The 23,821-nt window shown below is 45.0% G+C and overlaps 2 protein-coding genes and 1 non-coding gene across 4 annotated transcripts; 2 read left to right on the top strand and 1 right to left on the bottom strand.

Annotated features, from left to right (window-relative positions):
* The first annotated feature begins 7,379 nt into the window (after nucleotides 1-7,379).
* On the top strand, nucleotides 7,380-14,609 carry LOC119336823 (ABC transporter G family member 48-like). Of its 2 annotated transcripts, XM_037608903.1 has the most exons (18): nucleotides 7,380-7,775; nucleotides 8,168-8,252; nucleotides 8,351-8,641; nucleotides 8,725-8,815; nucleotides 8,923-9,823; nucleotides 9,924-10,084; nucleotides 10,215-10,318; nucleotides 10,451-10,616; nucleotides 10,708-10,821; nucleotides 10,951-11,066; nucleotides 11,200-11,532; nucleotides 11,646-11,936; nucleotides 12,201-12,284; nucleotides 12,511-12,644; nucleotides 12,807-13,034; nucleotides 13,139-13,310; nucleotides 13,802-14,056; nucleotides 14,161-14,609. In XM_037608903.1, exons 2-18 carry the CDS (start codon nucleotides 8,169-8,171, stop codon nucleotides 14,428-14,430), a joined length of 3,795 nt encoding a protein of 1,264 aa, XP_037464800.1. In that variant the 5' UTR covers nucleotides 7,380-7,775; nucleotide 8,168; the 3' UTR covers nucleotides 14,431-14,609. The 2 variants fall into 2 exon arrangements, with proteins under 2 accessions (XP_037464800.1, XP_037464801.1); XM_037608904.1 differs by lacking the exon at nucleotides 7,380-7,775 and having other exon boundaries at nucleotides 8,448-8,641.
* Nucleotides 14,610-20,560: 5,951 nt separating this feature from the next.
* Nucleotides 20,561-21,379, top strand: LOC119340098 (17.4 kDa class I heat shock protein-like). Its single transcript, XM_037612008.1, has 2 exons — nucleotides 20,561-20,819; nucleotides 20,912-21,379. The coding sequence occupies exons 1-2, from the start codon at nucleotides 20,615-20,617 to the stop codon at nucleotides 21,181-21,183; spliced, it is 477 nt and encodes a 158-aa protein (XP_037467905.1). The 5' UTR covers nucleotides 20,561-20,614; the 3' UTR covers nucleotides 21,184-21,379.
* A 143-nt stretch (nucleotides 21,380-21,522) lies between these two features.
* Nucleotides 21,523-21,683, bottom strand: LOC119342244. Its single transcript, XR_005165479.1, has one exon. It is a non-coding gene; the product is annotated as a U1 spliceosomal RNA (small nuclear RNA).
* Between the last annotated feature and the right edge of the window lie 2,138 nt (nucleotides 21,684-23,821).

The raw sequence follows: 23,821 nt of genomic DNA, 5'->3' as shown, positions 1-23,821 counted from the left end.
ACTAACGTTTCGTTTGGCTAGTGCATAGCGATGCCGTCGTATGTCGTGTACAAGGGTAAGGTTCCCGGAGTCTACGACGATTGGGAGGAGTGTCGGAGACAGGTTCACCGATTCAGCGGTAACAGTTACAAAGGATACACCACTAGGGCCGAGGCCGAATCTAGATACGCCCGCTATCTAGCGGGAGAGGGGAGGGAGCTTTGGAGGAACCGGATGAAGACGAGTTTCATCGTGATGATGCTCATCGTGATGACCGCAGCTCTCTTCTATGTGATGGTAGTTTAGATGATCGATATCGACTTGTAATGTGAAGACAAACTCGCTACTCGCGGTCTCGAGACTTGTAATATAATGTTCTATCTTTGTTCGGTCTTTTCAATTCGGAGACTAATATGATGAATTGTATTCGGAGACTAATATGATGAATTGTATTCAAAGACTAATCTTCTATTGTATTTGATGAATCTGTTGTTGATGTGTGCTGTCTATATTTTGTCAAATTATACATTTTGTAACCTGTGCAAAAAACAGAAAATAAAAAAATAAAAAAACCTAATATTCATACTAATGGCGCATCACATGACAGTGCGCCATTAGTATGACAGTGCATACTAATGGCGCATCACTGGGTAGTGCGCCATTAGTATGCCGCGGTTACTAATGGCGCATCCAAAGGTGGTGCACCATTAGTATGCCAGAGCACCTGGGTATACATGGCCCCTGGGAGGCATACTAATGGCGCACCCTGGCCTATACTAATGGCGCATCCGCGGTGCGCCATTAGTATACCAGATACTAATGGCGCACCAGGTGGTGCGCCATTAGTAAAAATTACTAATGGTGTGCTATTAATGGCGCACCACAGATGCGCCATTAATAGCCATACTAGGTGCGCCATTAGTAGGGGTTTTTCTAGTAGTGTTAGTACGATGACTTTTCGACTGTCTACTGCAATAAGGTTTGCCTGGCTTCGATGAGAAAGTGAGCAGCGTGTCTTCGGCTTGCCGGCGCTTGTAGTTGTCGCTACGTTGTTCATGGATCTGATTGTAGTTTTTGTTACTTCTATTGTTCTTTTTTCTTTTTGAGATGAACTTCTATTGTTCTTTGTAGTGTCATGAATAGGTACTAAGTTTCTCCGGCCAAAAAAAAGCAGTATTACGTTGCAATCGCGCTAACGGGCACCGTGTGCATATATACGAGCCTGCCCTATCTAACAGCGGGGCAGTCGTGACTCGTGAGACCATAGCTAGGCTATGGAACCGACGATGGCAGCAGCATCATCAGGGACGTCGGCCCAGTCAAGTAACCGGCGGAGCATGAGCTGGGGCTCCTCCATCTCCCACTCGTTCCGGCAGCCGGACACGGACGACCCGTTCAGGCGGGCGCAGTCGCGCAGCGACAACGACGAGGAGAACCTCCGGTGGGCGGCGCTCGAGAAGCTGCCCACCTACGACCGCATGCGCCACGCCATCGTCCTCAATCAAGACGGCGCAGGTCTGGTGCACATCGAGCAGCTTGCCCGCGGCGAGGCCGGCCGCGCGCTCCTGGAGCGCGTCTTCCAGGACGACAGCGAGCGCTTCCTCCGGCGCCTCAGGGACCGCGCCGACAGGGTGGGCATCGACCTCCCGGCCATCGAGGTGCGGTACCAGGACCTCTCCGTCGAGGTCGACGCCTTCGTCGGCAGCCGGTCGCTCCCCACGCTCTGGAACGAAACCACTAACTTCCTACAGGTATGGAGTACCTTACATTCTCCTACACGGCTACACCTATACACATGCATACGTACGTATGGACCCTGCGCAAACTTGCATGCGTGGCTTGCTTGTTTCATGGCCTCCATCATCGTTTTTAATTCTGTCTCGTTTCAACACAAGACTCGTCATTTTTCGTCTGATCCATCCAATCCAAGGACTGTCCATTTGGGTTTCAACATATTGCAAGGCTAATTTTGTACTACCTTCGTCTCAAAATAATTGTCTCAAGTTTAACACAAATTTATACTAAAATTAGTACAAAATTAAGACACTTATTTTAGGACTGAGGGAGTAGCAAACCAGGCTTCAACTAATACCGAAAAATGCTTTCGCCCCCGCTTTATAAATAAAGCAACCACCGAGCACAAAGTCAACAAGGTACCAACCGAACAACACACACACCACCACCGCAGACAAGGTCCAACAAACAGGCACACAAACACTACACGGGTTCAGCTGTGGGCACATCACAACAAACCCAACACAAACACAAGGCATGCACAACACACACGCGGCGGTGGAGGCTAACGTACGCTTCGTCCGCCGTTCTTCACTTGTGGCATTACTTTTTATTCCTACTACTATGTTATTGCAGGCGGTTGTTTCGTTTTCGCTTTATCTATGCTGGCTTGGATTTTAATTTTGTCCTGGCCGTATTTTTTTTCCACTCGTATATGGTTTGGGCTGATATTGGAGACGATATTTGTTTAGAGTGAAGAGTGAAGTTGTTAGGTGTGTGATCGTGGAGTTATTAACACGTTTCAGCCTCGGTGTCAGCTCTTATTCTATATTGAAACTGTAAATTGTTGTTATAATGCTCACACAGGTCGACCAATGAGGCTCTCGCTCTCTCAGCTTGGCTCCCTGCTCCACTCGCTCGCTTAGCTTTTTTTCTACTCGCTCCACTGCTAGCTTAGAAAAAACAGGCCATCATATTTTTTTAATTTAAAGAAGTTCATTAAATCAAAAGAAGTCACGTATTTTTAAAAACCTTGAAGTTTAAAAAATGTTGCACATTTAAAAAGAGGAATTTAAAGGAATGTTTTGAAAATTATAAAAAAAATTGTGGATTTCAAACAATGCTCGTGAATTTCTAAAAGGTTTAAAAATTTTATAATGTCATGGATTTAAAATTCTTGTTGAACTTTGAAAATATTCATGAATTCGAAAAAAATGTAATAGTTTTTAAAACGTTCATTACTTTTAATAAATATTTATGAATTAGCATGTGGAAAAATAAAATGTAAAAATAAAAAACCAAGAAATAAAGAAAATAGGGAAATAAAAAAGCAGGAAAAAACAAAATAAAAACTATTATAACCGGTGTAAAATACCAAAAAAGAAAGAAAAACAAAACATCAGACAATACCCTCTCAAAATCGGGGAAACTGGCTGGCCCAACGAGAGACATCCTAACAGATGGGCCCATAGCATATCGCACAATCCCCAGTGCGCCAAGTCGCTTCAAATCTAAAGAGATTAGTATATTAATAGATGTCTTGAATCTGATAGAGTAACTATATATATCCTTTTTTGCGATGGGACTACCAATATACTTCATCACTTTGAAAAAATATTTCGAGTAGAAACCAAATTAGCCAAAAAAAACTCAAAGGAAACCGCGTTTGGGTCTTTTTGGAGTGAGCATGTGTCATTTATTAGTCAGTCCTAGGCATGAAGGGAAAACTTGGGGGGTCCCTACACACAACACCTTCGTTGCTCATCGTTGCAGGTCGTAATCATTGAAGCCCCATTGGAAACAAGACGAGTGTGTCCATTACGGCCTTATCTATTGAAGCACTAGAATGTAACAAGTTGTGTTGTGAGCTGAATATGTAGCTCACTACAAGCCGAGGTCTTGTGGCGTGTCGGCCGAGACCTTGACGATGCTCGTCAAAACACTGATCCGTCACCTCCACTCGATGAGGTTGGAGGAGAGGAGCATGCTCCCCTGGCTCTATTCACCAGTCGTTCACCAAAGCACTCGTCCTTTTAAGAATGACTCTATTGTCGCCCCCATAAGAGTGTACAATTATTTTTCAACAACTCCTGAAAAAATTGACCCCGCCTTCCAATGCCGCTAGAGGAGGCACTATAGAGATGCAGACGAAGCCAAAAAAAAATTCCAAGGGAGGCATTGTTGTCACCAACACTCTAGAAACCGTTGGGAACCCTAAATCCACCACCCTGAAGGAGCGGTGAAGAAACCACCCTATATCCAACTAACCCTATCTTCAGTGGCCTTCGTAAACAAGCGGTCTCTATCCTATGAGATTAGCTTACGGGACATGTTTTGCAGGCCAGGAGGTGATTCCTGTGGCAAGGCTTGTATGGAATTCGAGAGCCCTTCTAAACTGCATGTTCTTTGTCTGGCTTGCTATGAAGAATCGTTGTTGGACCTGTGATAGCCCAGCACACTGTGGACTACCACACTAGGCAGCATGTTTGTTATGCGACTAATACATGAGATAATTGATCATCTGGTTGACTGCATCCTCTCTTTCAGTGTGGCTTGGGGTACTCTTTGCTTGTGGTAAAGCCAAGTAGGTGTCTCAAGCCACTGACACACTCGTCGGCTAGGGTTCCTTGTGTTCCGAGGTTGCCTCGAAGGACTTTAGAACCATCCTCACTATCACACTCTTGGAAGTTTGGAAGCATAGGAATGCGTTGATGTTTCATCATGTGGTACCAGCCGCGGATGCGGTCCTCTCTGCCACTGATTGGGAAGGGAGAGCATGGATTGTGGCTAGGTTTCTGCGGTCAGATGGGGAAGCCTTTTGCTCATCGTTAGCTAGATAGGCAGAGAGATTCCAGATAGTGACATCGGTATTTTAGGTAGATGGATGATGTGTTTTGTGCATCTTCTCGGGATGTATGAACATGCCACTATAGCCGAGCAGTCTCACTCCTTATTCTCTAATATATGATACACACTAGAAAAGAAGGAAAACAAAATTAAAATCATAGATAGCGGCATATATACAAAATATGTTCAATAAAGGATAGCCAAAATACCACTAGGTAAATCCGAAAGTTTCAAATACCACTAGTCATAACCAAAGTGCCAAAAATATCACTAATGTCAAACAGAGACTAACATATTTGAAGAAATACACATATGCCCCTTGCTCATCTCTGTCGGTCCAGAGGAAAATATACGACAATGCATCTTTCGTAGGGTCGAGATTTAATAGCATCATTCAAGCACGTGACCATGTGAATCAGGAAAGCAACTGCAAGAAGGAAAACTGTGCAAACACCATAACAGATGTGGAGGCAGCAATGGAGCCGGCGATTTGGATCTGAGCCCGGACATGAACAATAAAATCGGTAAGAATAGTTTTTTAAAACCTCAATTTTTTTTCCAAGCAAGATGCTTAAATGCATGATCACCGTGCAAAATTGATGAAAGTTTTGACATTTGAGGAGCTCGTGGCAAAAAGGAAAAATTCCAGGTGTCTAAGAAATTTTTGAAAGTCGCATTGTTCATGCCTGATTTTGTCTTTTTTTTTGCCACGAGCTCCTCGAATGTTCAAACTTTATAAAAAAGTCACGGAGTTAACGCATAGGAGCATGTTGCCCCAATTTTTTATTTTTTGAATTTCTTGATTTTACGCAGAGTACTACCCATTAGTGAAGGCTACCTATCATTTTTAAATATATTTAGGTCGGGAGTCTTCCCTCCTATGAAAGCACACACGCACATTCTGCCCCTATGTGCACCTCCGAAAGACTGAGCTGACATATTATCTTGAGATTTTACGAAGCCGTCCTAGGTGCCTCGTAGTCGACGGAAACGTCTCTTCCCACTGAACGCGTATCACCGAAAATCCTAAAATAAATTCAGAATAAATGCGATTACCAAGACTTAAATCCTGATGGGCTGAGATACCATTATCCACCTAGCCGTCCAACTGTAGGTTGGTTCGCTCTGTAACATTTGTTGTTTGAGCCTTGATGAAATGACTAACATAGTGTGCTGCCGAGCTGTGGTTCAGAGAAGAAAAAAACACATAAGGGACAGAGTGGTTGAGCCTATGCTCCACACCCGCCGCTGCTCCCTCTACACCCGTACAACCACCGCAGCTGCTCTCCGCACCCGCCCTTGCCCACCTGCCGACGTACCGGGAAGAGAGAGGACACCACGAGAAAGAGACAGGGGAGAGGAGCAGCAGAGACCTCGACCTGCGCCGCCGGCCCTTAATTGGGCGGCGGAGATGGGACACGCGCGCTGGCTCCAATGGCGAGCGTCATGGAGGTGTTCGACGAAATGTCTTTAAGAGGCCAAGGCGTGTGCTGTGCTAGCTAAGTCGTGGTGAAGTCACTCTTTTTTTTTTAGAACGAAGGCTTAAGGAGGAGCCCGGCTTTGAATTAACGAAGCCATCAACCGGCCAGGATTACACAAGGCCACCAAGCAATAGCGACCGAAAGATACACTGGAGCTTAGTGAACAGCTAACAAAGCAACGCACACTAGAGCAGAAAGAAAATACATGGAGAGCCCAGCTAGTAGTGTCGAAGCCTACTGCACATAGTCAACAGAGAGAGGAGCAGCAGAGAAGCCTCGATGATCAGCCGAAGGCCAGAGAAAGGTGTGAACTGTCTGAACCCAAGGGCAAGGGAAGAACATCGCTCCCAACGCCGAAGAGGAACCCTTTCCTCTCGCCTAGGCTCGAAGGCGCCGCACCGTCGGATCGTTGGCGCTCACCCGAGAACTAGAGCAGATGCCAGTCGGATCCCCATCGCAGACAAGTTGCACAGCCCTCGCCACGCCGCAGGCACACACCACAGCTGCACTGCCACCTCTCCTGAACAACCAAGAGCAGAAGGATAGCCGTCGGGAGGTCGCCGAAGAAGAAAGCTGCCGAGTCCAAGAGGCGGAGAAGGGGAGCACCAGGTCCCGATCCATGGACGCAAGAAGGACTCTTGCGGGAACGAGCACCCTCCACGGAAAAACGCAAACTTGGCCTCGCAGCTGACGGACGCCCACCAACCACCTCAACTCTCTCCCGAAGAACCAGACACCCAAGACGGCGCCTCCAACAAGGACGCGACGCACAAGGCGCCGCCGCCGGCCAACCCGAGATGGGTTTTGGGTTTTCACCCGAGGTCTGGGACGGGGGTGAAGAGGAGAGCCCTCGACGGCGCCTCCAGCGAAGAACACGACACGCACATGCGCTGTCACCGTCGTGACCGGAGGACCGGCCAAGGGTTTCCCCCGGGCTCGAACCTGAGCACCCCCACCCCACCAGCACCGGATCTGGCGACCAGAGTCGCAGAAGGGTACGACCGGCGGGGAGGAGAGAGCAGGGGAGGAGGGCGCCTGACCTTCAGATCTGAGGCAGAGGGACTCCACGCCGCGACCGCCCGCCGGATCCTCGCTGCCCGGGCAGCCGAGGATGCCGGCCACCTCTTCCTGCGCGCGCGCCGGTCGCGGAGGCAGCGCCGCCTCGCCGTCCGGGGCCGCCGCCCCGGCATCCAGGTCCTTCGCGGGGGCACGAAGCAACGCAGCACCTCACCACCACCTTCATCGACAACCCAGCAGGCTTGCCTGTCGATCCCCTCAGGTGGCGGCGAGGAGGGGCTGGGATTGAGGGGGTGGCGGCGCGGGGAAACCCTAGTCGCCCCCGAGTCGCCCTCGGGAGGACGACGCGAGGGCCGGGGGGGTCGTTTTTTTTTCTTCATATTCTTCTTTCTGGTGAAGTCACTCTTACCACGGGAAGGAAACAGAGGCCAATTAGGCGCTTCTTGCCCTATCATGAACCAATTCCTTGCTTGTTTCTAATATTGTGATTATTCACATTTTGTATGATCTACCCATAATTATCCATTACTGTACAGATTAGGTGTATATGCATCGTCAGTATCCACATTAGGTGTGTATGCATCGTCATGGATGAATTGAATTTGATGGTTTGTTTACACTACGATGACTACAGGGTCTTATTGGACGATTTGGCTCCTCAAACAAGAGGACCACTACCGTACTCAAACACGCCTATGGCATCCTCAAACCATCCAGGTAACAAGCAAATCATCACACTCTTCTTCCTGCAATTGTTTCTTTTATTATACCAGCAAGAACAATAACCGTAGCAGGCTCATTATCTCTCTCATATGTCTCTCATGCACATCCTGAGGCAGTATCAATTTGTTACGTTACATCTAGTTAGGTGTTTTTAGATACAGCAGGTAGTCCCCAAAATCGGTTTTCAGTATGTAGCAATTATTCTTCCTGCAAGAAAAGCAACTCGTTCATTTTGTTGCTTTCCACTAAATGTAATCTTAAAAGGAAAAAAAAATGCACAGTGGCTTTCCTCAAATATAAACTCAACAAGGAAAAGGAAAATGCACAGACTGATCAACTGTACCTTTTGAAGCAAAGTAAGTTTTCGACATGCATATTGTTTTCAGGATGACTCTTCTTCTTGGACCTCCTTCTTCAGGAAAGAGCACACTTATGCGAGCCCTTACAGGGAAGCTTGACAAAAGCCTCAAGGTTTTAACTCATCTTGTTAATTTTTTGCTTATGCATTATGATCACATCCATATAAGATAAAAATAATCACCATCCTTTGGATACTTCAACACACCCAGGTATCTGGCAGCATCACATATTGTGGTCATGCTTTTTCCGAGTTCTACCCTGAGAGGACCAGTGCGTATGTCAGTCAGTATGATCTCCATAATGCAGAGATGACTGTAAGAGAGACATTAGATTTCTCCAGGCGATGCTTGGGTATCGGTGCCAGATATGACATGCTTGCGGAGCTCACTTCAAGGGAGCGGGAGGCAGGCATAAATCCAGATCCTGAGATCGACGCTTACATGAAAGCTACTGCAGTGCAAGGACATGAGACTAATATTATAACCGATCTTACTCTCAAGGTGAGCTTTGCCTATTCTATGAACTACATGGAGGTCTCTAGCAAAATATTGCACGCTGAGTCTAAAAAAAAACCTCCCATTAGGTGCTTGGGCTTGACATTTGCGCCGATAACATCGTCGGTGATGAGATGACCAGAGGAATTTCTGGGGGGCAAAAGAAGCGTGTCACAACTGGTATGTACGCACATCTACCTAGAATAACCTCCCCCGCTCAACTCATTGTGGAAACGAATTTCTCACTTAATTAATGTTATGCTAATATTCACTTCTGTCGATGGCAGGGGAGATGTTAACAGGACCCGCAAGGGCTTTGTTCATGGATGAAATTTCCACTGGTTTGGATAGCTCTAGCACGTTTCAGATTGTAAAATATGTAAGGCAATTGGTCCATGTGATGAATGACACTGTGATGATCTCCCTTTTACAACCACCGCCAGAGACCTACAACTTGTTTGATGACATAATTCTGCTATCAGAAGGATACATAGTGTACCATGGGCCACGCGAGAACATCTTAGAATTTTTTGAATCCGCTGGTTTCCGGTGCCCGGAGAGGAAAGGAGTTGCTGACTTCCTTCAAGAGGTCACTTCCAAGAAAGACCAGCAACAATACTGGTATCTTGACCAGGAGCAGTATCGTTATGTGCCAGTTCTAGAGTTTGCTGAACATTACAAGTCATTCCATGTAGGCCAGCAGATGCTGGAGGAGCTGAAGATTCCTTTTGAAAAATCCAAAACCCATCCTGCCGCGTTGACCATGTCGAAGTATGGGCAATCCAGCTGGGAGTCATTCAAGGCAGTGATGTCGAGAGAACAACTATTGATGAAGCGCAACTCCTTCATCTACATCTTCAAGGTCAGCCAGTTGATCCTCCTTGGGCTCATGGCCATGACTGTATTCCTCAGAACAGAGATGCCCCATGGACAGATTTCCGATGGTGCTAAATTCTTTGGAGCTCTGACTTTCAGTTTAATCACCATTTTGTTTAATGGGTTTGCTGAGCTACAACTGACCATTAAGATCCTTCCTACATTCTACAAACAAAGAGATTTCTTGTTCTTCCCCCCATGGACCTTCGGACTGGCAAACATCATCTTAAAAGTTCCTGTTTCATTTGTGGAGGCTGGGGTATGGGTTGTCCTCACGTACTATGTGATGGGCTTTGCACCTTCTGCAGGAAGGTATCCATCCGCATATAAATAATACTTGTGCTCATTCCATTTTCTGCATTTTAAAGTTCTGAATTGATAACTCTACTATTCGTCTATCTACTCATTATAGGTTCTTCCGCCAACTTTTAGCTTTCTTCGTTACTCACCAAATGGCAATGGCTTTGTTCCGATTTCTTGGTGCTATTTTGAAATCAATGGTTGTTGCCAACACTTTTGGGATGTTTGTTCAACTTATTATTTTCATATTTGGAGGATTTATCATCCCTAGAGGTAAGCATACCGTCATGATAATTGATAAAGGCATTCATATTTCGCTTTATAGGCATGATAAATCAGCTACCTACATCTAATTTGCATGGATCAAAGTAACCTTCTCCATCCCTAATTTTCATGTGGACAGGTGACATCAGACCATGGTGGATCTGGGCTTACTGGGCATCTCCTATGATGTATAGCCAGAATGCAATATCGGTCAATGAATTCCTTGCCAGTAGGTGGGCCACTGTAAGTTTTTCTCATAACACTGTATTATTTTTTCTTTGATTTCTTTAAACTCGGATAGTTAGGAGATCATTATATCTTAGTGTGATGTAAAGGCGGCAACATCGCAACTAATGCGAGGCATTTTTACTACAGCCAAACAATGATCCTACTATTGATGCACCAACGGTAGGAAAGGCTATTCTTAAATCCAGAGGCTTGTTTACTGGAGACTGGGGCTTTTGGCTTTCCATTGGAGCCGTTATAGGATTCACTATTTTGTTCAACATTTTGTACCTTCTGGCCCTAACATACTTGAGCCGTGAGTATCATTATTTTCTGTTGGCTGAGATTTGTTTGATGCCTTAGTGAGCAAGGTACTTACACACTACATATGCTCTGTTTTCTTCCAGCTAGCAGTAGATCAAACGCACTAGTTTCAGATAAGGAGAATGAGAGTGGCACAAACAAAGAGCAAATGTCAGAAGCCAGTGTGTCATCTACTATGCCATCTTCAATACCTATGGGTGAGGTCTTCTTTAAGTATCCATCTTAGACTATTGCAGCCTCTACAATATTCTCAAGTTTATGGAATATTTATCAAGTCCATCGACGCCTTAATAACAATACCAATTAGTCACTATCTATGCTTGCAGTTTCTACAGGTGCTAAGGAAGCCACAAATAAGCCAGCTCAGTCACGAACTACCTTGCCTTTCCAGCCTCTTTCACTTTCTTTCAACCATATAAACTATTGGGTGGACATGCCTGCAGTAAGCCTACCTATAGTCCTCCTCACACATATCTTATTAAGACATAAGTTTGCTACTTGTATGGTAAACTTATCTGTTGATATGGACAAAAAAACTGAGTTCTAACATTAAAATGTGTCATCTTGTGTTTCAGGAAATGAAGGAACAAGGATTCACAGAAAGTCGTCTCCAGTTGCTCTCTGATATCAGTGGTGCATTTAGGCCAGGAGTTCTGACTGCACTAGTTGGTGTGAGTGGAGCTGGGAAGACCACTCTAATGGATGTCCTGGCAGGAAGGAAAACCAGTGGAGCTATTGAAGGAAGTATCACCCTCTCCGGTTACCCTAAAAAGCAAGAAACTTTTGCCCGCATTAGTGGCTATTGTGAACAGATTGATATCCATTCACCAAATGTTACAGTATATGAATCCATTCTGTACTCTGCCTGGCTGCGTCTTTCCTCAGATGTTGATGACGCTACGAGAAAGGTACATATTTCAAGCCACTTTTCATACTCAAGTAAACATGTGATGTTCTATATATTTGAAACTTCAAATTATTTATTTTGTGTGACTAAAGAAATTAATCTTCACTCACATAGATGTTTGTGGAGGAAGTCATGACCCTTGTAGAACTTGATGTGCTGCGTAATGCTATGGTTGGTCTCCCTGGAGTTGACGGGTTATCGACTGAACAAAGAAAGAGACTGACAATTGCTGTGGAGCTAGTAGCAAATCCTTCAATTATATTTATGGATGAGCCAACTTCTGGTCTTGATGCTAGAGCTGCAGCAATTGTCATGAGGACAGTGAGAAATACAGTCAATACTGGGCGTACCGTTGTTTGCACGATCCATCAACCAAGCATTGATATATTTGAGTCTTTTGATGAGGTTCGCTCCTCTCCGTCCAAGAAAATAATCGGCTATATATATTTTACGGGTTTTTATGTTAGTGTCTGGTATACACTTTCTTATGTTCTTCATGGCTTTTGCCATAAGATGAAATTTAGGTGATGTAAAATTCAGGCGGTGTAGGATAAATGTTCTTCAACCTGAGTGTCGATTAGCGATATATATGTTTATATTGTATATCATTTTGTTATAACTGTGTTAGTTCTTGAAATGCAAATAACTCACAGCCAGTTCCTTTTCTAGCTTCTGCTTTTGAAAAGAGGAGGGCGGGTTATTTATGCTGGTGAACTTGGTCGTCACTGTGATAAACTAGTTGAATATTTCGAGGTAAGTTTCCTTTGCTTACATGTTTTAGTTCAGGGTAGCCAAGATTTTACTGATTCAATCAAGTTTGGAGGTATCCAGGATTTTACTAGTTTTCAGTTTGACGGATAGCCTACTTACAAATATGATCAATGGGCTTAGAAAAGTCATTAAAGACCAAACATACCTTGAACTCCTTGAAGATGTAGCAAAAGTAAGACTAGCCCATGAGGCTGCCATTGCATTGCAGGAAATTCCAGGTGTGGCTAAGATCACAAAAGGATATAATCCTGCAACATGGATGCTGGAAGTTAGCTCCACTTTAGCTGAAGCTCACTTGAACATAAATTTTGCGGAAATTTATGCTAATTCCGTTCTTCATAGGTAAGTAGACCCAGTCGTTGAACATAACCTTTCACCATTATTAACTAGTTGTTGTCATTTCCACTAAAACAAAATACATATGCTCTTGAAATGAAGCGCCAAAATGGCAGTTGTTTTCATTTATACTATCCACAAAAATTCACATTTGTTAAATATGGCCAGGAAAAACCAAGACCTTATTAAGGAATTGGGCGTTGCCCCTCCAGGCTATCAGGATCTCTCATTTCCTACAAAGTATTCTCAAAATTTCTACAACCAATGTGTTGCAAACTTCTGGAAGCAATACAAATCTTATTGGAAGAATCCACCCTACAATGCCATGCGCTATCTTATGACGTTGCTCGATGGTGTTGTATTTGGTACTGTGTTTTGGCAAAAAGGAACAAAAATGTATGATCCTATTTTCTTGCTATAATTGAGGCTTGAGAGGATGATACATTAATTTAACTCCGTGGAGGCACTAATATTTTTTCATCTGGTTAATTTTTGGCTAGAGAATCGCAACAAGACTTGTACAATCTACTTGGTGCCACTTATGCTGCTGTCTTCTTCCTTGGGGCTACCAATTGCTTCACCGTTCAGCCTGTTGTGTCAATTGAGAGAACAGTTTTCTACCGTGAAAAGGCGGCAGGGATGTACTCTCCATTATCCTATGCATTAGCTCAGGTAATTTCTTGATCAATTGATACTCATTTTGATTGAAATTTAATACTCCCTCCGTCCCAAAATAAGTGTCGTTGATTTAGTACGACTTTGTACTAAATGAGCGACACTTATTTTGGGACGGAGGGAGTAGTTTGGATGCACTGAGCTTGTTCAGGGTGAAGGTATGAGCCCATCCTATTCCAAATACAAGGAGCCCAAGTTCTGAAGTTGCTATGATTATCACTTAGCTAAAAATTAAGAAACAATTAGAAACCCCAAATCAGGGAGGGTGAAAAACTAGATTTTTTTCAAAAGAATTAACAGCGACCTGCTTATAATATTAATAAATTGAATGAGTTTAATAAAGTAAAGGTGGTGAAAGGTTTGATTTTGTTTGTGAATCATTTTGGCCTTATATAGCTCCTCTTTGAAATGATCCGCTGAACATTTGAGATACGAACAAGTTTTAAATCCATCCATTCTCAAAATTGTGCAATTTTTTATTTGTGCAGGCATGCATGGAGATCATCTACAACATCCTCCAAGGGATGTTATACACAATCCTCATCTATGTGATGATTGGATATGACTGGAAAGTTGACAAGTTCTTCTATTTCATGTTCTTCGTTATTGCAAGCTTCAACTACTTCACATTGTTCGGCATGATGTTGGTAGCATTGACTCCATCTGCAATGCTTGCAAGCATACTCGTATCCTTTGTACTCCCTCTCTGGAACCTGTTTGCTGGGTTCCTCGTTGTCAGAACAGTAAGCAAGCTAAGATTAACCGTGTTACCTGTCAATTAACCAAATTCGTTCATTAAGGATTGTTGTGATGGATGTATGGATGGTTTTTGTTTTTATTGTTGCAGGCGATACCGATTTGGTGGAGGTGGTACTACTGGGCCAACCCAGTGTCTTGGACCATCTATGGTGTTGTTGCATCGCAGTTTGGTGACCATGGCGGTTCTCTGCTAGTCCCCGGTGGGAGCCCTATGGTGGTGAAGCAATTTTTGGAGGATAATTTGGGCGTGCGGCATGATTTCCTTGGCTATGTTATCATAGCCCACTTTGCCTACATCATTGCCATCTTCTTCGTCTTCGGCTATTCCATCAAGTTCTTAAACTTTCAAAAACGTTAGGCAGTGTGCAATCCGTTTTGGCGCAGTGAAGTAATGTGTATATATGTATAGTACAAGCAGTAGGATTCAGAGACTCTACATAAGCTCTATTGTTATATAATCGAGAGTTGGTAGTGATATACCTGATTCTGCTATTATAATATTAAAATAAATTCAATAAATACAGAAAAGTTATTTTTTGTCCCTCGGCGTTGTCAAAGTCTATGTTTGGTCATAAACTCTATGTTAGTTATCCCTGACCCTCAAGTCTCAAAACCGTGAAGGCTTTGTTCGGTTGTTGGGGATCCAATCCCCTAGTGGATTCAATCCACGCAGGGTTTGGGTGATCCTCACCCCGTCACCCAATCCCCACTAATCCTTTCCTGCATAATCCATGTCTACGTATAATTGTTCGTTTACACCTCTCTCTTGGCAGACGAGTTGGAAGCCTAGCAGAATAGAAATTAAGAGTGGTGAGGAGAGGGCAAAAATCTTATCCGTGGGAAGATAATTTTTGGGAGGAGCGGACGCCGGAGATGGGGGTCGCTGTGGGAGCCGCCGTGCTCGCACCGCTGCACCTCGAGATCTCCTTTGAGCTCGTGTCGGGATGGAAGAAGAGGGTCGTGCCGAGGATCTTCTGCTGGGGAGTGAGGGGGGGGGGGGTTAAGGTAGAAGGCAACAGCCGGTCTTCAATGGAGGATTGAGTTCGTCTCTCCGGCTCGTTCCCCGCCGCCGCTCTTGCCCTCTTATTTTTCTTTCGAGACGAAACGACTAGACGAGAAGAGATGAAACATGGTTTTCTTCCACGCGGAGGGAGACATGGCTCAGAACCCGGTGGAATCCCTGCGGTTTGAGGGGGTTTTGGATGGGAAATAAACCCGTCCGGGTTTAACCGAATATGCATATAAGCTAAGCGGGGATCCAACCCCTGCGAGTGTAAAACCCACGGGGTTAGGGACAAAACCCCTCCGATCCCGGCGGGGTTGGGATTAAACGAACGAAGCCGAAATGTTGTTATTTTCTCACTGAAAGCTGGTTTATCTTTGGTCTTCGTAATTCTAGCATGGGATTAGGATCATGCTCGTGTGTGTATGTTTGGCATCCGTTAGCGTGTGCATGGACCTTGTAATGGTTAGAGCATTAGTGACTGTATCAATAAAAAAATTGAGGAATCCCCGAGTGGAATCCCCCCACCTAAATATATTACTCAAAAGGGGTAGTCGGTTCAAGAGCAATTACACAAGCTCACGAGAATTACATAGAAATGCGCAAGTGTGAGGAGAGGAGTGCCGTCTTTTTTAATTCTTATGTGTCCAGAGGTCTAGATCATCAATCATACATCTATGGAGATGACTGAATGAATGTCGTTCCCACGAAAAACCTTGGTGTTTCTCGCCTCCCAGATCCATAGGATTAGCATGACAATGAGGCTCCATGTGTCAGGATTGGAGGCTAGCGGTGTAGTACAATCCCAAAGGTAATCGATTGAAAGGAAATAATAAATTTTAGTTACCAATAAATCACTTTGATGTTTAATAAGTTCTAGGAGATCATGTTTTGTAGAAGAAACATGCCTTAGAAGATAACATGTGGGGCTTGAATGGAAAGGAAAGAATGTGTTATCTAAAGGCAACATAGAAGAAGACGGCGTGAGGTACGTACGAGTGGCCATGCTTATACCGCCAGTCATACCAGAAAATCGGGATGTTACAAACAGCCGCGTTCGCTGCTCCTTGTACCAAAGCTACGCAAAAATTTCAAAGATGCCCAATACAAATAACAAGGCTAGCACGCATAACCATGCTCGTGTCGCGCCTCATATCAGATCAGTTTCTTAAGCCTCCGAACTTTCTTAAAGAGAAGACGAGATCCGGTATGAGTGTCTTCGCTCTCGTACCAGGTACAGTAAAAAAACCTAGATTACTTTGCTCAACAGCGACCTTGAACAAGAGAAAATTCTACTGCTTCTCATACCAGATACGGTAAAAAAAAACCTAGATTAGCTTGCTCAACAGTGACCTTGAACAAGAGGAGAATGTCGTCAACGAAGAACAAGCTGGAGACTCCGTGATTAATTTTTGCAATCTTTGTTAGAGATAATGTATTACCCCTATTTCATACTTCCTTTGTTTCAAAATAGATGACTCAACTTTGTAACGGAGGGAGGAGTTCAAAATACTCAAAAGACCATCAGCTATGAAGAGGAACAGATAGGGATTTGAATTACCCTTAAAAAGATAGACTTGAAGAATCAACTTGCCTGACCCACCTCAAAATAATTTAATGGAGCGAGGATCTCAACATTGCACACAGAATATCTCATAGAACTCGAACACTCTGTCACCAAAGCTGGCCAGTTACTGTACAAACTCAGTTTATTAAAGCTCCCTAGAAATCTCCACTCAACTCTGTGTCCATAACCCCAGATACCAACAATAAAAATTTACATGTGAGCATCTACAGCTGGGGTCCCAATACTGACCAGGAGGACGGCACGGTCAGTGACCTATCACTTTTCCCGACCCAATGAACTCCTCAAACAACCCATATATGCCTGGGCTGATCGGCAACCCTCATATGCAGCCTAAATCTATCGTGGATATAAGACGGCCGGACGCGTCTGGTCACGCTTGCCATGTCAGATCCGGTCCATCCTGGCCCGCACGTACCCCACTCAATTCCCACTCAAAAAGTAAAAATCCCACCTGACCAAACCCTAGCACACTCTCTCACCCTTCGCTCTGCTCTTCATCGATTCCCTCCCCTCTCTGTCCTTTCTCCTCCTCTCTCCGTCCCATTGTCGAGCACCAACAACGGCGGCGACGCCGAATCCGGCATCGAGGACGACTTGGATGCCTTCGTCCGCGAGGTGGACTGGGGCGACGATGTGGAGCTAGCACTTCGTATCGCGTTGTAGCGATCGACACGAGCGGCAGCTTGGGCTCTAATTCATCCCCTGTCGCCCAGCGCCGCTACGCAGATGCCGGCGCTGGCCCCTCGTGCAATGCGGTCAGCTCCGTGCTCTCGGCCTTCTTCGCTCCACTGGCCCAACGCCCTTCTTCTCCCACTCCGGCAGCAGCTCCTCACGGGCATTACTGGGTGATCGTGCCCATGCCGCGGGCACGGACATCAAAATGGGAGGCGTGCGCAACCCGCCGCAAGAGGCAGCGGGCTAGGGAGAGGACGGCGGCGGCAGAGGCGGATGCATCTTCCTCCCGTTGCTGATGCAGTTTGCTGGAGCCTAATGCGGAGGAGAAGCTCCTCGCGGTTGTTCTCTACCGCTCACTGATGACTGCGAAGACAGACGTGTGTCGGCTCCATCGGACGAATGCCGAGGCGCTCCGGCTCGGTATTGAGCAATCGGAGTGCAAAGTGGTGGAGAAGGCGGTGGAAGCAGTGAAAGCCACGAAGCTGGCGAAACAGCAAAAACGCGCCGTCTGGAGGATGGCCGGCTACATTGACTCCTCGTCTGACGACTTTGACGTCTACGCGGAGGGTTACAGGCTTACAACCGCTCGGGTGACCGGAAGGGCAAAGGACCGGCGAGAAAGTGATGTGAAGGTGCTCACCCCTCTCCGTTTAAATGTGCATTTTTAGTGATTTTAGTTTAGAAGATCTTTGTTCGTCAATTGTGATGTTTCAATGTCTGTTTGTTTCATTGATGACTTTAGTAATTTTAGTTTGTTTAAATATATGAATTTAGTGTACCGTATATAAGAATAGCTTACATAGCTATGGATGCGACGGCTGTAGGATTGATTAATCACTGTCCGCGGACACGTCCAGGCGCTAAGGTGCCGAATTTAATAAATACGGATGTAGATGCAGTTAGGGCAACTTCAAAGCTAACCCGCAAGTTTGCTCTCGCATCCGTCAGTGGACAGAGAAACCAGTCCGCGGACATGGATGTGAAAGCCGACAATTCAACACTACCTGCATACATCTGGCCTAAAAATATTAAAAGCCTGCACACTCAAATAGTTACATATATTGAGTAGTTCAAATGTTCAAATACAACATTGGTTCTAATTTAAATAAGTTTAAATATTACACTCCAATATTGTTGTCCCTTTTAACCGTCCACAGATGCTCAATCAGATATTCCTTCAATTGCTCGTGAGTTGTTCGATGCTGAATTTGTTGATGCATCTGAACAAACTCATCAAATGTGGCCGGATTCTGGTCTAGAAGTTTGGTAGGAGCACACATGTTCTCAAATTCAATACCCGCGGCAGCATCCTCACCCTCATCCTTCATGACCATGTTGTGCATTATCACAAAACAGGTCATCACCTCTCACAAGGTCTCCGAATCATATTGTTTAGCAGGTCCATGAACAACTGCAAAACGTACCTGCATAACTCCAAATTCCCTCTCAACGCCCTTTCTAGCTGCTTGTTTTTGGCAAAGCAAAAAAATTATGGCCAATTGAGTTAGAGATGATGTTGACAAAGGTAGCCCACGGAGGATATATACCGTCAACCAGAAAGTAGCTCATGTTGTACTCATGACATTGACAGTATAGTGGCTAGGAGGAGTTTTTCCTTCAGTAAGCCTAGAAAATAATGGTGAACACCGCAGCACATTGATGTGATTGTGAGACCCAGGCATGCCAAATCCAAAAATCTTGCGATGCAACTGCTTCAAAAATGATGGTGGACTTCTTAACACTCTGATATTGCCTTGTAAAGCTTTTGGGCAGTTCTTTCATTTTCAATGCATCCAGCCAAGTGATCCAAATAAACCAGGCCACCCTCTTACTTCTGAGATTGCCAAGAGCCTCTCGGTGTCTATCACAGTTGGTTTTCTTAGGTACTGAGGTCCAAACACTGAGATCATGGCAGTTGCTCCGACCATGGCATCTCCACATGTGCTCTCAAACATCTGTAGGTACTCATCCCAGGAATCAGTGGTCATGTCATATGCAAGCATTCGTAGTGCGCCCCATGCACTTCTGGTAACCAGAGAACACAATCCTTCCCACGGCGTCCTTTTTCACGATGAAGTAGTCATCAAAGGACCGGACGTCGTGGTAAAAGGACACTTTTGTGTATCCGAAAGTGCCAATGAAAATTGTCGGTGAAGAGAGCATCGGGGGCAAAGTAGTCGTCCATCAGCGTCAAATGGTCGCGCGTCCTGTTGCGGTTGAGCACTCGATGACCCTTGATTTCGATCCCTCGAAATTGAGAACATGCTTTTTCGCATGCTTTGCCGGCAAGGACCACTTGCATCATCGCCGTCTTAAAATCCGTGTAATCCTCCTTGTCAGATAAGCTGTTGGACAACTCAAGATAGTGCTCATATATGTACTTCGTATTTGAATCCATTGCTTCAAAGAAGAAAGGACAAAAAAATTTAGCACAGGCATTTCACCAAACAGTTATCGGACATGATGAGTATTGTAGGAGCTGATGGTACCTGCGCAGCGATCGGAGGAGAGGTATGGAACGGCGGCGGATGAGAAGCGGCTTGGAGCCCGAGTGTATCGTTGGAGGTGACGGACTCTCGAGCTCCGGTATGGGTATGACAGGGCGGCCGGGGTGGTTGGAACGACGATGAAGGCAAGAGAGAAAAAGAAAGAAAAGAAAATAGGAGGATAAAGGCGCTCAGTCCGGGAGGAGTTTTGGTGATGTTTTAGGTGCGTCAGGGATGTCAGAGTCCTACGTGTCTGCTGTTCAGACTCTTATAATGCCCTCCATTTGTCTCGGATTCGAGAAAAAAATATATCAAGACTGCTCTATGAACCTATACAGGCCCGCTTAGAATGGCAGAACATGTCTAAACTACGCGATCCGGACCGTCGCTGGTGATTCGAGAGTCCACTGTTTTACCATCGTCGGCCTCGACCACGTACAAATGCATGACACGGAGAGAAAGTATCTCGTCTCACCAAGTGGCAACCCCCAACCCAGCCTCGCGCCACCGTCGTGCATGCACGCCTGATGTGGGTGCGGTGCGAACTGCGAAGGCAGCCTCGTCGCATGCTAAAGCATCACACGAGTCCTCGATGCGGCAACACCTGTGCACGCGGGCAGCACGTACACAGCGAACGTGTCAAGCCGATGCTCCACGCGGCCATGCATGCAAGCATCTGGAGCACTATAAAACCGCCCAGGTGGAAGCGCTCTTGCCACTACAAACAGCCCGGTAGCATACCTGTCTCGTGGGGCATCGTGTCAACCGAACACCACCGTGCGTGTCAGCCATGTCGCTCATGCCTTGGTTCGGCGGTGGCCGGGGAGGGATGGACCCCTTCTCCTCCGACCTCTGGGACCCCTTCGGCTCTCCTTGGCCCTTGGACGGCGGCCGCCGCGAAGGCGGCAGCCGTGACGACGCGACCGCCATGGCTCGCACCAACGTCGACTGGCACGAGAACGACAAGGAGCACATCTTCTCCGCGGAGATCCCCGGTACGTACGTGGTGTCCCGTGTCTTTTTTGTCAAGGCGGCCTCACAGAAAAGCTTTCCATCTGATCCATTGATGTTGCTGCCGTGCATGTAGGGGTGCGGAAGGAGGACGTGAAGGTGGAGGTGGAGGACGGCAACGTGCTCAAGATCAGCGGGGAGAAGACGCGGGAGGAGGAGCACAAGGGCGACGCCTGGAACCGCGTGGAGCGCAGCTTCGGGTCCTTCATGCGCCGGTTCCGCCTGCCGGAGAACGCCAAGGCGGACGGCATCCGGTGCACCATGCAGGACGGCGTGCTCAGGGTCGTCGTGCCCAAGGACGAAGAGGCCCAGAAGCAGCGCAACGTCCGCTCCATCGACATCGCCTAAAGGCTAAAAGCACCGCGCCTACGCATGCAGTCAACGGCTTCCTAGCGTGACATAACATCTCTTTTATTAGCGTGTACTCGTGGTAGTAATCTGTATCGTGTGTTCTACTTTAGCAGTAATGCTAGGTTATTCTGTACGGTAGTTTAGAAGTGTGCTTTATGCGCCATATAGCTGCTACGGCATATGGCACTTTTAATCGTGTTGAGTCCAAGAATTTACTGCTGGTGGACGAGCATCCATCGTAAACTGTACCAGAAAGGGATTTGGAAGATTGAAAGGGGCAGCAGAGAAAGCATAAACAACCGCTGCTAAGGACCAAATTTTAATTTTCAAAGTTTGGCAGGGGCCGCGCGAACGCGTACCCCCTCTGGCACAAATTATGACGTCCACTCTCCCCGTAGGGAGATGGTAGGCCAACGCACTCAACAAGGTGCAATGTGAGCCATTGATCTAGGCCACAGCTCTTCTTGATCAGCTGTTGACCCCGTCCAGGTAAGTGCTTTGCAACGGTGCCCAAGGCGTCTACTATATAGGCCGCTCTCCCTCTATTCCTCCTCCCGTTAGCGATGTGGGACTAAACCTGAGACGCCGCTGCGCTGCCGTGGTGGTTCAGGCCGTGGGCCTTTTCTGGTGATCATTTGATAAGAGTTGGGCTCTAAATTGCTAAGCCCAGTAGTTCCTTCTGGCAATAGTTTCCCTTTTTGTTTTTGCTGGAATCTACAGGTTTGCCTCGGGAAAGAAATGGCAGGAGTTTAATTCGTAATTTCGCGCCTAATAGATCAAATGAATGAATCTAATGTTTTCTCTCGAAAAAACAGTATTCTTATTGGAAAAATGACATAAATCAAATGTTTGGTGAATAATATAGATGTGTGCTAGAACAATTTTGCCAAGAATTCAGTAATTTATACTCAAAAAATTCACTCAAAAAAATAGGATTCATTTTGTATATAGATGTGTGCTAGAACAATTTGCCAAGGATTCAGCAATTTTCACTCAGAAAAAATACTCCCCTCCGTTCCTAAATATTTGTTTTTTAGAGATTTTAATAACTAAAATGTGTCCATATACATCCATATGTGGTAGTCTATTCGAAATCCTAAAAAGACAAGTATTTAGGAACGGATGGAGTAGGATTCATTTTGTATATATATGTGTGCTAGAACAATTTTGCCATGGATTCAGTAATTTTCACTCAGAAAAATAGGATTCATTTTGTCCATCCGAACTAAGTTTCAATGTTTGCGCGCTAATGTTGTCACCTGACTGTTCCCAAAGCACATGGATGGTGCCACTACCCCTTGGTACTACCGTGATTGCAAACCCAAAAAGTTGTGATGCCCCATTTTGGTGGATTGTCGAAAATATTGAACTGGGTTCTTTGGGCCAACTGAATGTAGAGGAATGCCTAGGAAACCTCCGTAGCAATCTCTTGATCCTTATCTCAATTCTATTCTGGAACCACTAGCCAGCTAAATTTTTTTAAATAATACTTTTTTTATTAATTTTTATAAATATTACGCTGGGTAAAAAAAATTCAAAAATAATACACCATCGGCCCGCTGCAGGCCGACTGGGCCTAGTCGGCCCACAGCAGGCCGATTGGATTCCAGTCGGCCTACAGCTGGCCGACTGGCCCCTGTCGGCCCACTGTAGGCTGATTGGGTCCTGTCGGCCCATTGTGGGCTGACTGAAGCTAATTGGCCCGCTATGGGCTAATTGTTTTTGTAAAAAAATAGGCATAAAATTATATGTTTAAAAAAATATTAATCATGTAAATAAAAAATGTTAAACGTGTATAAAATTTTTTTTCTGATGTATAAAAAAATGTACAATATATATGCAAAAATGTTGACATAAAAAGTATGTTTTAAAAAGTGTTAATCATGTATTTAAAATTGTTAAATATGTGTATAAAAAATGTTCCTGTTTATACAAAAAATATAGAATGTGTATGAAAAAAAGTTGACACCAAAAAATTATGTTGGTGAGTTGGTGACAAAAAATAAATCAAGGTTGTGAAAAAAATATGATTGGTTGCTCTTTTTGTATGGAACTGGAACATTTTTTTCAAACATATTTTTTGGTGTCAACTTTTTTTCATACACATTCTATATCTTTTTTATAAATAAGGAACATTTTTTATACACACATTTAACAATTTTTAATCATGTATTTGAAAAAATGTCAACTTTTCAGACATATTTTTCAAACATAATTTTTTGGTATCAATTTTTTTCATACACATTCTATATTTTTTGTATGAATAAGGAACATTTTTTATACACACATTTAACAATTTTTAAATACATGCTTAACACTTTTCAAAACATATTTTTTATGTCAACATTTTTGCATATATATTGTACATTTTTTGTATGCATCAGGAACATTTTTTATACACGTTTAACATTTTTTAATTACATAATTAATATTTTTTTAAACATATATTTTTTATGCCAATTAGCTCCAGTCGGCCCACAGTGGGCCGACAGGACGCAATCAGCCCACAGTGGGCCGACAGGGGCCAGTCGGCCAGCTGTAGGCCGACTGGAATCCAATCGGCCTGCTGTGGGCCGACTAGGCCCAGTCGGCCTGCAGCGGGCCGACAGTGTATTATTTTTGAAATTTTTTATCC

This window comes from Triticum dicoccoides, chromosome 7B, assembly GCF_002162155.2.
Source record: "Triticum dicoccoides isolate Atlit2015 ecotype Zavitan chromosome 7B, WEW_v2.0, whole genome shotgun sequence".
NCBI classification, from domain to species: Eukaryota; Viridiplantae; Streptophyta; class Magnoliopsida; order Poales; family Poaceae; genus Triticum; species Triticum dicoccoides.
Note: the sequence above shows the minus strand (reverse complement) of the source record. Positions and strands in the feature narration are given on the sequence as shown.